The 12,698-nt window shown below is 37.6% G+C and overlaps 1 protein-coding gene across 1 annotated transcript; it reads left to right on the top strand.

Moving 5' to 3' along the window:
- The first annotated feature begins 5,990 nt into the window (after positions 1-5,990).
- On the top strand, positions 5,991-12,104 carry coch (coagulation factor C homolog, cochlin (Limulus polyphemus)). The gene is made up of 12 exons (XM_076977790.1): positions 5,991-6,116; positions 6,499-6,547; positions 6,687-6,731; positions 6,983-7,139; positions 7,609-7,742; positions 8,094-8,162; positions 8,244-8,297; positions 8,382-8,529; positions 8,617-8,720; positions 8,872-9,098; positions 9,198-9,714; positions 10,930-12,104. Exons 2-12 carry the CDS (start codon positions 6,499-6,501, stop codon positions 11,100-11,102), a joined length of 1,677 nt encoding a protein of 558 aa, XP_076833905.1. The 5' UTR covers positions 5,991-6,116; the 3' UTR covers positions 11,103-12,104.
- Positions 12,105-12,698: the final 594 nt, after the last annotated feature.

A 12,698-nucleotide genomic window follows, 5' to 3' on the forward strand; every position in this document is an offset into this window, starting at 1 on the left:
ACAGCTTTCACACTGTTCTCAGTGTTTCTCTGTGTTCTAGGCTGCATCACTGCTCTTGAGCTGGAGACAGTTTCAAAGGTATGGTGTGATTATAAAAGTCTGATCACTACTGTGAGTTTTTTACAGTTTATCTTGATAAAGTGAAATGGTGTGAATAATAAAGTAAAATAAGATATGGTGAAATGATCGAAAGGATTGAAAGACAATCTGATATGGATTGTAGGAATTTGTCTGGACCAGGCCAGGTTCTCTTTTTAATTGTTTGTTACCTTATACTTAGCCTGATTGTGTGATTTGTTTGTGACTTGTGTATTCGTCTGTATAATTTGTTTTTGTGTAATTTGTGTGTTAACGGGCCGCCCAATGAAGGATGGGTTCCCTTTTGAGTCTTGGTCCTCCTAAGGTTTCTTCCTATTCCCCACCATCTAGGGAGTTTTTCCTTGCCACTGTCGCCTTTGGCTTGCTCATTAGGGATTTGGACCCATAGTATTGTTAACCTTGTAAATCCTGTAAAGCGATTGTGATGTGTTGTGACAACATGTGTTGTGAAAAGCGCTATATAAATATATTTGATTTGATTTGATTCTCTGATGTCTAAGATTCAGAAAAAAGGAAAAACTAAATGATTACTTCATTATTACATTTTAGAAATGTGTCTATCTGCTCTATCAGCTCCACTCACAAGTAAGATCAATGCTTTCATAACCTGGGCCCACTCCTATATATTATATATCATTTTTTTTCTTCTGTCAATGAATACACACTTCCTTGATTGTTTGAGCCCTACAGGTGTCCTTCATTGTGTGTGCAGCCTTCCTGTTGGCCTGGTCCCCATAAGCAGTCATCTTCATGTGGCCTGCCTGGGGCTACCAAGTACACACACTCAATAATATCCTGGACAGCCTCTTTGCCAAGTCAGCCAGTTTCTACAATCCTTTCATTTATATTGGCATGAGCTTCAAGATCCGGAAGGATCTGCAGGCTCTGTTCTTCTGCCTAAGACCCAGCGCAGCTCAGAGAGCCACTCCACAAGTGCCGCTGTAGCCTACTCTGATGATGTTCAGGTTCATCCGGAGAGCTTCAGAGAGGAAATGCCAGCTCCACACCAAAAGGAACAGGATAAGAAGGGTACCAGCAACACTTCACAGAAAATGAAACAGCAAAGTCCAACTTAAATATCCTATATTAGTAACTGATTTGGTAGATTTCAAGTTGTAGGTTAGATAGCCAAGAAACTGTCTATCATGACTAATCTAACATGACTGGGCATGACTGGTCTTCTGGCCGGAGGGTCGTGGGTTCGAATCCCAGACCTGAGGCCATGACTGAGCTGCCCTTGAGCAAGGCTCCTAACCCCAACTGCTCCCCGGGCTAGGGCTGCCCACCGCTCTGGGCACGTGTGATCCACAGCCCCCTAGTAATCACAAGTGTGTCTGTGTGTGTGTTCTAACTGCACAGCTGGGTTAAAAGCGGAGGACAAATTTCAATTGTGGTGAAAAAATCACAATTGACAGAATATGGCACATTTACATTTTTTACTTTTTTTTTTTTTTTACTAACTAGCTAACAGATAACCAGCATGATCATATTTACAGAGAGGTTCATTTTATTTTCTTACCCATGTCTTAAATAGCCAGTGTTGTCATATGAATCTGTAGCTAGCTATGTTACTAGTGATGGCTTTGTTGCTGATGTAGATCTGACATCTCAGCATAACATTATCAGTATAAATGAAGTCCATGATGGTGCACAATTGACTGAGGGGGAACATACAGATGATGAATAGGAGAATGTTAAGGATGGATCCTGAGGGACATTTTGTATGACAGCACTTACAGCAGATTATACTTACCATGGGTAACCAAATCTGTTACTAATATAGGATATGAAATGGGTGAGAACACTGTCAGGAATGGCAGTAGTTGAAATGCGGGAGATAAGTATGTCATAATTAACCGTATCAAGCGCTGAAAGAACAATACTCAGATCACCACTATCAGTAGAAAGGAGAACATTAAAACCCACAAAAAGGTAGCTTCAGTGCTAAGCATGGTTAGCAATCCATGCTTGGAAATAAAAAAAATTGCTGCTTATCCAGAAAGACTACAGTTGAGAAACCATGAATATAATGGCCTGGCTATGAAAGGCAGATTAGAAAGAGGATGATGGAGTTCAAGGGTGGCTGACTGCAGAGCAGGTTTCTTAAGAATGCTAATGACAGCAGGAGTTTTTAGGGCTGCAAGGATGTAACCTGAAGCAAGAAATGTGTAAGAGATTAATGAAATGACAGATAGGGTCTGAGATAACTGAATCATACTTCTTAAGAAGTGGGGGAGTGGCAGCTTCGAGCTGATGGGGAGATGAATTTGACTTAGCAATAAATGTTTGAGCTCTGGTAAGATGAATGTTACTCTAGTCAGGTGTTAAGGGGTCGAGAGGAAATGTTGATAGATTTTACTATTTTTGTCTTTGAAAAATATGAAAGAATCTACACTGATCAGCAGTGCAGGGAGTGGTCGCAGATTGAGTATGAATAAGTTTGTTAATTAATGTTAAGTTTTTAGATTATAGAAGTTGGGGTGTATGTTCAGTGTCATTAATGATGAAATGTACAGTAAACTGGCAGCATTTAAAGCACTATACCTAAGACAATCCAAACTTCTGCCTGTGGTTTTCAAAACACAGAGGTCAGGTAGGAATGGTCAGATTAAGTCATTTAAAGAGTAATGACTTCAATTGTTCAAGAATATCAGAGATGGTGCCATTATGGTGGAGACCGAATGTCATCAGGACAGGAGTAGGGAGAAGACTGAAGAAGAGTAGAAAAAGTATGAGAATTAACATCCTTGATTTTATGATAAGAGAAAGGAAAGTATCTTCTATCAGTTATTCAGACAAAAAAACATCCCTTAAATTCCTGAAGCCTGGATATGTAAATTAAAAAATGTGAACTGGCTGAGGCCTAACTTGAAAACTTTAGGCCTACCCACCTAATGTTTAATTCATGAATAACCCTTTGGCATTAATGGAAATATTATGTGAATTGTGGTATTTTGAGACAGGCAAGCTCCACATTACAAATGCCTTAATGTCTGTCAAATATATATATTTCAAAATTAAACAAAGTAACCACAAAATGAAAGGGGAGAGGCACATGGTAACAAACTGTGAGACCACCATGCCAAAGCATGGCAAAAACACATGGACCAACATCACCTTCATCGCCTCTCTAAAATGTGCATCAAGGCAAGAAGGAATTGCACATTTCATAACGGTGGAACGTCTGCTATGGGAAGAAAAGCACCATAGTGCTAATGTGAAATGTCTGCTTTTCTCCTGTGGGTTTTTTTATTGCTCAACCTATGTGGAACATGGAATGGAGATGATTCTCAACCAAAAGAAGACATGATATCTGCACTCTTCTTTGTTAATAGTGAAACCCAGTATGTTCTGGTTAATGTTTTAGACATGCAGAGTGAAAAATAACTTTTATTTTGGAAAAATACATTTCTCACCCTAGCAGAGAAATTTGGCCTACAGGCTATATTACATTAGCCAGGGATAATATTTGTGTAGGTGAAGATGGTTGCCTAAATGAGACATCCATCGAAGTATTAGACACCAAATGCTATTTATACGGACTGATGCAGCAGGTCCTGCATTCCTCTGTAGAAAGCAGTGGATCTCTGGTATTTTCACATCGTACAGCACGTGAAAGTGCAGCTTTGGCCTAAGTGATAACTAAATAAATAAGTGTTTCATATCTTCTTAAGTTCAGTATCTCATTTGGGCAAATTTTCTAAATTCAGCCTCAAGCACATATGTGATCTTCCCCTGTCTGAACAGGAGCAAGTGCTGCAAAAAAATCAAATTGCTTAAAAATCAAATGTTCGGGTTTAATGCTTTCCCAAGGACAATGAGATGAACGTCAATTTAAGGTAGTGAAATATGAAGTTCATTTTGCCCCCAAGTTTCTCTTGATGAATCAAATAAAATCAAGTAGATTTTACTTGTAATTCACAAGTCCAATTAAATGTCACACTAGCCTTTTAATCATAGTACAAATTGTGGCAAGTAAAATTTATTTATTCTTCCCAGGGCTAGACATGAATAGATATAATGTAGATCGTAGCACTAATGTGAAACATCTACTTCAGTACAAGACTTACTTATGTGCCAGACCAGTGTTTTAGCACATGCTCAGTTAACCCAGAAGTCTTTACAGCTTGTATTTAGTCAAGCTTATGTGCATAATAAAGAATGATTTTACCCATCTTTAATGTTATCAGTGTATCACACATAGTCTGAAAGGTTAGATGATCTGTCGTCAAAACCTTCACAAGAATTTTGTTGTCAGAGCCCATTTTAGCCCCAGACTTTCTTTGCCATGAAATATTCATTAATTGAGAAACTGGGAGGGTTCCCAGTCATTACAATGAACAGTTGTTCTATGTAGACCATAACAGATGGATCAGGTGTCGTTCTTTGAGTGGTATTCATCTGTCTCTCTGAATAAGCACCTTGTCGCACACCACATTCTCATATAAGCTTCCACTGCACCTAATTAGTAAAGCCATCAAGCCAAGAGATTGCATGGTAAACAGCAGCATATTATTTTGCTGTTAGGGTGCCTGGTTTTAACATGGAAATTTTCACTTGATAAAAGATTTAAATACGCAGAAATTTAGAATAAATCACAATTCAAAACATAAACTTTAAATGCTAGCCTGGGATAAAACTAATTTCTGATCATTTCTGTGAACTCAAAAACATGCATTTTCTGTTCAGTGTTAAGGGAATTAAGACAAACTGAACAATTTATTCCTAGTTTGCCATTTCAGCCCAAATATAAATATCTACCAATTAATAAACTTTGAGTGTAGTTTACTAACAAATGGAACTATTCATTATGAACTGCCACACAATTTTCTCAAGTTAACCATTTACTGTAACAATAGCACAATAGCTTTCAGTTGAGGTTCCTCCTCCTTACGTTTGCTCCCCGTAAATGTTGTACACGTTCTTTTGCTTTTTTTTTACATTTAATCTTTCATTAATCTGTGTGTGCGTGTGTGTATGGGTGTGTGTTTTAGAGACAGCGAGCTGTTTTTTACTGGCACAGCGACAAGAATTTTTAAACTGCAGGACTGCTAACAAGGTAAAGCCCTGTTCCACCAACCTTGGACAGTCTGTGTTCTTCTCATGTCTGACATGCAACATAATTTCTGATACCTATTTTAGAACATCATTAACACTCTTATCCCTATGTAAACTCAGACTTACTACTTTTTACTGCTAAGAAAGACTGAAACAGGTCAAACCCATCAGGTTTTTCTTAGCAGTAAAAATAAAACTATTAACACAGACATTCAGTAAAATTTATCTTGACAACCCATGACTAAAATATTCAGTAAGGTCTCTGATGAATCAAAAATATGAAGACAATCACTGTCTTGCACTGGTGGATTTAAATTTTATAAAGAATGCATGTTACTCTTTTAGATGTAAGCTCAGTGTATCTGCCGTAACTTGTATGATTGGATTTCCATTATATGTAGCTTATGAAACTTATTCTGTCCAGTAACAACATTAATAGTTCTACAACCATTCTGCAAACATGTGTTGAAACCTGGGTTCAAAGAAACTAGTGTTGAAACACTAACATTGGTAACCTGTATTTGCTGGAGCTCATGACGGCGCAATGAAGCCTCTACAACACTGAGTTCTCTCTTCAGATTAAAAAACCTCTTTCTCCGTTCCTGATCTCAATGCTTTCTGCAACATGCACTAATAATATTTGCAAAGAGCATAATACAGTTTCATTGTGCAAAGGTTATAGAATAAATAATACTCCACTCAAAAGGTATGGGGAATACAGATTAACCTTAGTACTACTTTTCTTGGGATCACAAAATCCTTCTCAGGTAGTGCAGCTGCAAGAGCCGCCTTCTGTGATGTCATCAGATCACCAAGGTTTTGAGGGACCTTATTTAAAGGACTTGTGCTACCCTGAGTTTTCAGACAATCCTGGAATATAACCCATAAAGGAATTACTTTTCACTCACTGAAATTTCTGAGACTGGAAATCAAAAGAGACAACTTTTTATATCTTATCTGTAAGCTTGCTTTAATTCTAACATCATTTTTGTTCATTTAAATGTTTGTCCATTTTAATATTCATATTTCAAAATGTGTATTTTTTAGTATGTGTTAGTTGAGGTATGTACTAAAAATGTTGCTGCTTTTGATTAATATGTCTCAGACTTAGAATTTTCTTGCAATATTGTTCAATTTCACTGTTGCCTGAAAACCAAATATTAAAACCACATTTTAGAATCAAATATTCAATTCTTGGGAACAGAAGGCAACTTAAAACTTTCTGCATAAATTTAACTCAGTTAGGAATAATCATGCCTAACTGCAGTTAACAGATGTAATGTTAAGATTTTCTGAGCTATGACTGCTCTGGCATGAATTTCTTGCTGTGTATCTCTGCAGATGTCTTCTTTAACCATGTCAATGCAGTCTGCAGTTCTTCTTTTGTTGGGTAGGCTTGGGGTCTATTATAATCTTTGTGTGTGCGTGTGTGCGTGCGTGTGTGTACATAAAGATCACAAATGTTATTTTTAGATGTTTATATATCATATTATATATGTAGTTTTTTTTAACTGTTATTTTTTTAATAGGCACTTTGTCTCTGACATGCAGCAGTTTCGGATCTGAATTAAGTGGTTTGTCACTACACTTTATCATAAAACTTTTCCAACTATTCTCTCATACTAATCTTCTTAACTTTTCGACTATATTCAAGTTTATAAATGTTCATTATAATTCATTACATTTGTTATAAATACTTTATTATTTATTACTGCATTATTGTATATGTAATTAATACATTATTTTATGAAATTGTATTTCATATTTATGAAAACTGTATAGTTTCAAATGTCAAGTTTCTTTGTCATTTTGTCTACAATTTTAGTTCCAAAACCCATTACCTGTGAGACCCGCGCAGCTGACCTGCCAGACGTAACTCAGCTGGTACTCTGTCCTGCCAACTGCTCTCTGTGGAAATTGTCTGTGTTCGGTTCAGGGGTATATGCCTCAGTCTCCAGCATTTGTGGTGCCGGCGTGCATAGGTAAAGAATGTGCAGTGAGGATGTATAAATAAATATAATTAATGAAACAAAAGCATTCACAGCAATTTTGTGAAAAGTTCTCGTTGTTAAACAACACTGTGCATAGCCCTTCTGTTCTTTAGTTATCTAAAACGTTCTGCAGTTAGTTATAATCTTCACTACCTGCTTATATGAGAACATCTTTCTAATTTGGTTACAATGTGGCTTAGTTATCAGGATAAAAATTACCCAACACAGACCAAATTGGAGGGTCGTCATCAGGGACTGAGCTATTTTGACTTTTGTGACTGTTCTACCCAAACCTAATCCTTATTTAAAATTCTCATTACTTGAGAATAATTATCAAGTTAATAATTCTCATTATTTCTACATTACAAATTTTGTTTTAGATTAATCACGAGATAGAAAAGCAAAATAGGAAAAATTATATTTCTTAACATTTTATGAACCAGATATCCCTTTCTTCCAGTGGGATTATAGGTGTTTCGGGGGGCCCTCTGGAGGTTCATAAACAACCAGGCAGGACTAGCTACCTCAGCTCCTACGCACATGGCATCCAATCTCAAGAACTGTCCCGTTGGACTACATCTTTCACTGTGGCCAGTAGGTGGTGATGTGTACTTTCTGCAGCAGGAACGCCTGGAATGATATGCACTCATTAGCAAATGGATATTCACCTATTTAGCATTAGCAGTTGGGTCACATTGCTTAGGGTGGATATTAATATATATATATATATATATATATATATATATATATATATATATATATATATATATATATATATATATATATATAATGTATGTATGTATATATAATGTATGTATGTATATATAATGTATGTATGTAATGAATTTGTAGTACCAAAGTGGTATTGTTAGGAATATGATTTAAATATGGAAAATTAACAGTGCCACAAGTAGCATGGACTTATGCATCTCAACTCTTTTCCAGGAACTATCAGCTCACCTATGGAAGTATCCAGCAAAACTATCAGCTCTGTTATCCCACCACCTGGAGCAGGTAATCAATAAGAAATATTATAAGAAAGAACAATACTCAAATTTGTAGTTTGTTCTGAACACCTTTTTTTATATATTTCAGCAAAAAAAACTGTTAAGAAGAACCTGAAAAAAATTCCAACATCAGAAAACAGAGGTGTGTAGATCCCAACTTTAAAGGGACATTTTATTCATTACTTTTAATGAGTGGACCAGAGTGAGGACTTTTATCTTGTTGCAGACTGCCAGGTGGATATAGCTATTGTCCTGGACAGCAGTTACCACATAGGGCATCGTCGCTTCAACCTGCAGAAGAACTTTATTAGTAGACTAGCAGCAATGCTAAAAGTTGGACCAGATGGCCCACGTGTGGGGGTGGTGCAAGCCAGGTATACAGGAAGACTTTGTTTAAATGATGATCTGCTATGTCTTCATTCTATGCCAGAACCATTATTTTGTCATGTTTACCTTTCCAGTGAGACACCAAGAATTGAATTCTACTTAGGAAACTACAGCATGCCCAAAGATGTGATGTTTGCCCTGAAAGAGATTGCTTACGTAGGGGGCAACACCAACACAGGTGTCTACCTTCACATCCAACACACAGTTTTACACAACAGTCATAACCATAATCGGGCCATGTATAACTTGTCTGAACCTTCAACCAAACCCAGTTGATATTCTTTATATGTCTAAGAAACCTAAGCAAATCTGAGTTCTCTTATGTACAGGCAAGGCAGTAGTACACACTGTAAGGAATTTCTTCAATCCTGATTATGGAGTGCGAAGAGGTCATCCACGAATTATTGTAGCCTTTGTTGATGGATGGCCCTCTGACAATCTGGAAGATGCAGCTGTAATGGCTAGAGAATCTGGTATCAATGTCTTTGTTGTGACTGTGGCCAAGCCTATCCCTGAGGAGATGGCAATGGTGAGAGATCAGGATTTCATGAAGAAGGTAAGTCCCTGAGGTGAGGCAAGATTAATTAAACAACACTCTGGAGTTGTTGTTAAAATGGTGAAATGTTGAAGTGTTATATTTTCATATGTCTCACAGGCAGTCTGCAAAGACAATGGCTTCTTCACTATGACCATGCCCAGTTGGTTCACTACAAACAAGTTTGTAAAGCCTCTGGCGCAGAAGGTCTGCTCTATTGACCAGTTGCTCTGCAGCAAGACATGCTATAACTCAGTTAATCTGGGCTTCCTGATTGATGGTTCCAGCAGTGTTGGTGATGCAAACTTCAGACTGGTGCTAAACCTCCTTGCAGCCATTTCCCGCAACTTTGACATTTCTGAAATCGGATCACGGGTTGGAGCTGTCCAGTTCACCTATGACCAAAGGATGGAATTTGGGTTTAATGAAAACCTAAGAAAAGATGATGCCTTGAGGGCTATCCAGAACATCCAATACATGAGTGGTGGTACAGCCACAGGAGATGCCATCACATATGCTGTGGAGAATCTGTTCCAGCCCCGCACCATGGGCATAGGCAGGAAATTCCTCATCATAATCACTGATGGCCAGTCCTATGATGATGTCAGAGGGCCAGCAATAGCTGCACAAAGGGAGGGTAAGTAATTTGTCCTGAACTAATCATAGGTTTTTCATTGGGCCTTTATATATTGTGGAGATGACAAGTTAGTCCATTAGACAAGTTAGTCCACGTTCAATGGATGATTATTACATAAAAACCTACTCAGTCAAGCTACGGAATACGCATACGCATGCTTTTGATGCCCAATACCACTCTGGTTTTCTCTCAGGACAAATGGGTAGAGGGATTGTAGTCGTTTTAGGGAACAGCTTCTGGAATTATATCTAGAGTAATTACACAGTTGGACTCTGCAGTGTATTAACATATTCGAATTGTATCTTAGACAACATTGCCGACTGATGTTATCAGTGTTTAAATCATTTCTACCCTTGTAACTAGTGAGATCACTATATTAACCATCTAGCTAGCTTTGTTCGTGAAGTTTGTAATGTTTCGTTATGATTGTGAACACCGAAATGTATAGATACAGCTACTGAAGAACCACAAATGACGCATAAAGCCTTTTGGCTAGCTAAGCTCATAAATTATATACTTCCCGTCTCTGGTGAAAACTTCTAGGAGGCAACCTACCCGGCTAGTATGCTAGCATAGGTAATACAGATGTAGGTACCCTTTTAAAAATAAAATTTTATACAATAATCCTGTGGGTGCCAAGTAGTATCTAATACATTTGTAGTATTTTGGACTACAAATTAAGTTGAAACGAATAATAATTTTTGGCTTTCCAGTCAAGCCGTTAAATGAGGTCTGGATATTTAGCTTAGCTTAATGTGAGTTAGCTAGGTTGCTTAGTCACTCACGCGCGCACGTCCAGCTTTAGATTCTCCTCACGGCGGCGTTATTAACCCATATGAAGGGACGGTGCTTTAGCAGTAATTACCATGGGTCGTGTACTGATTTTAGTATAAACCAAAAAAATCGTAAAATATTACTATTTCACTTCACTGAACTGGTAAGTACAAAGGAAAACCTCTAAATTGGTCATTTTCACCGTGCGGTAGCATCATACATTTAGACGATAAAATGTCGTTAAACTGATCCAATACTGTCTCCCTTTAACTCTATGAGCATAGAAAACAAAGCAATAATTTTGCCTAATCCACATATGAAATAAGATATGGATTCAAATTAAATGCTAAGACAGTGTGTTCTAATTATGACACATTTTGGTGTGTTGTAACATTTTGTTGAACAATACTTCCCTAATCAGTCAATCTTTGGTCCTTGTAGGGATCACAGTCTATTCCGTGGGTGTGGCCTGGGCTCCGATGGAGGACCTGAGAGCGATGGCGTCGGAGCCAAAAGACACGCACACCTTCTTCACACGCGAGTTCACGGGCCTGGAGCAGCTGGAGCTGCCCATAGTACGGGGGATCTGCAGGGACTTCACTGAGTCCACTTAGAAGGGTGTTGCGTTTGGATGGATGGGTACAAGAAAAAATAGAAAGGGAAGGAAAATTGTGAGGAAAAGTTATGATCTTGTTTGGCTATTTTTACACATATTAGAACAAAAAATTTTAGTATTTTTTTGTTTTTTTCTACCAGATCTAGATATATTCTCTGTGCAGGGATAAGGCTTTTGTCGTATTGTTTCGCTGGTTAAAGATTTTATATAGTTGTATGCTTTAGAGTTGTGCTTGGTTAAATGGTTTTACAATTTAATATCAGAATGTATAATGCAAACTTAAATTCAGAGCTGTCATTATTTTGGTAATTAATTCAAAGATAAATCTCTATGGAGCTTTTAATTTCTCCCTCCCTAGATCCAAAATTAATACAGCCAGTGTCATTCCATTAGGCTATTTTTTTAAAGCTGTATGGTGTGACCGCCAATTTCAAAGAGCTTTGATGCATCCATCTTCATTGGAGTGCACAATATGTCTGCAGTGGTGACCAAAACAAAAAGGTCTGACAAAGCAGTCATGTGTGTTCTTGCACAGACTGATCTGAAAGAATATCTTTCTGCATTCCATAGATTAAAGTGTAGCCAACCTGCAGTATCTCGAAAGTGAGCTATAACACATTAAGCACTTGTGTCCATGGGGAGCTAAACTACACAAGCACTGTAATACATACACAGTTTTTCCTTAGTTATCGTTAAATACGTTAACGTCACATTAAAAAAAAACATATTTTGCAGTTACAAAAAGTGTGGAGATCTTGAAGATCACATTTGTACTATTAGTCGTAAAAATGTTACGATCATACATGTATTCTTGTTTTTATTTTGTATTTTTTGCTTAAATGATGCTACGTACCAATTGTTTCTTTTATATACATCTATATGCATGCTTAAATGCCTTGCAAACTGAGGAGGGAGGGGAGCGGGTGGCAGAGTGATTGTACATTTCTGTTTAATTTATTACTTTCCTCTCAATAAAGGACAAGGTATTTTTACAAGATGACCAGTCGTTGCTTATTAACCTGTTAATAGATGTCTATGCATTTGTCTATAATTTTAGAAGCCCTCAAAACAAACAATCTGTTCAGCACTTTAGACAGAAGTGGTGAATCCTGATTTTTTATAATAGCAACTAATAACTAACCTTTGATGATGTAGCAGTTTGCTACAGGACCTGTAAAAATATTTTCCTGCTTTAAAAAAATGCGAATACAATTTTAACTTGGGAGCATGCATGAGCCAAGTTAGATTGGCCGGAGTAGACGAGCCACCATTTTACTGGAGTATTCGTGCAAGCGCAATCTGAAGGGCGGTTTTACACTGACTTTGTGCGGGATATTTTTGTAGGACCTGGCAACCCTGTTCGTTTGGGACAATAGTTGGTGTTTCACTTTGGGTTTTGTAACTTTACATACCGTTTATATACACAAGGTACAAAACACATTAAGTTCGTGGCTGTGTGAGTTTTTATCAGGCGGCGCCACGGGCTGGGGGGGGGGGGGGGGGGGGTGGCGCAAAGTGGGCTTCTGTTCTGCATTCTACAATCTACAAAAAAGTGGAGCTACATAGACATTAAAGAACTAATATATAGCCCAGT

This window comes from Brachyhypopomus gauderio, chromosome 17 (assembly GCF_052324685.1).
Source record: "Brachyhypopomus gauderio isolate BG-103 chromosome 17, BGAUD_0.2, whole genome shotgun sequence".
NCBI lineage: Eukaryota > Metazoa > Chordata > Actinopteri > Gymnotiformes > Hypopomidae > Brachyhypopomus > Brachyhypopomus gauderio.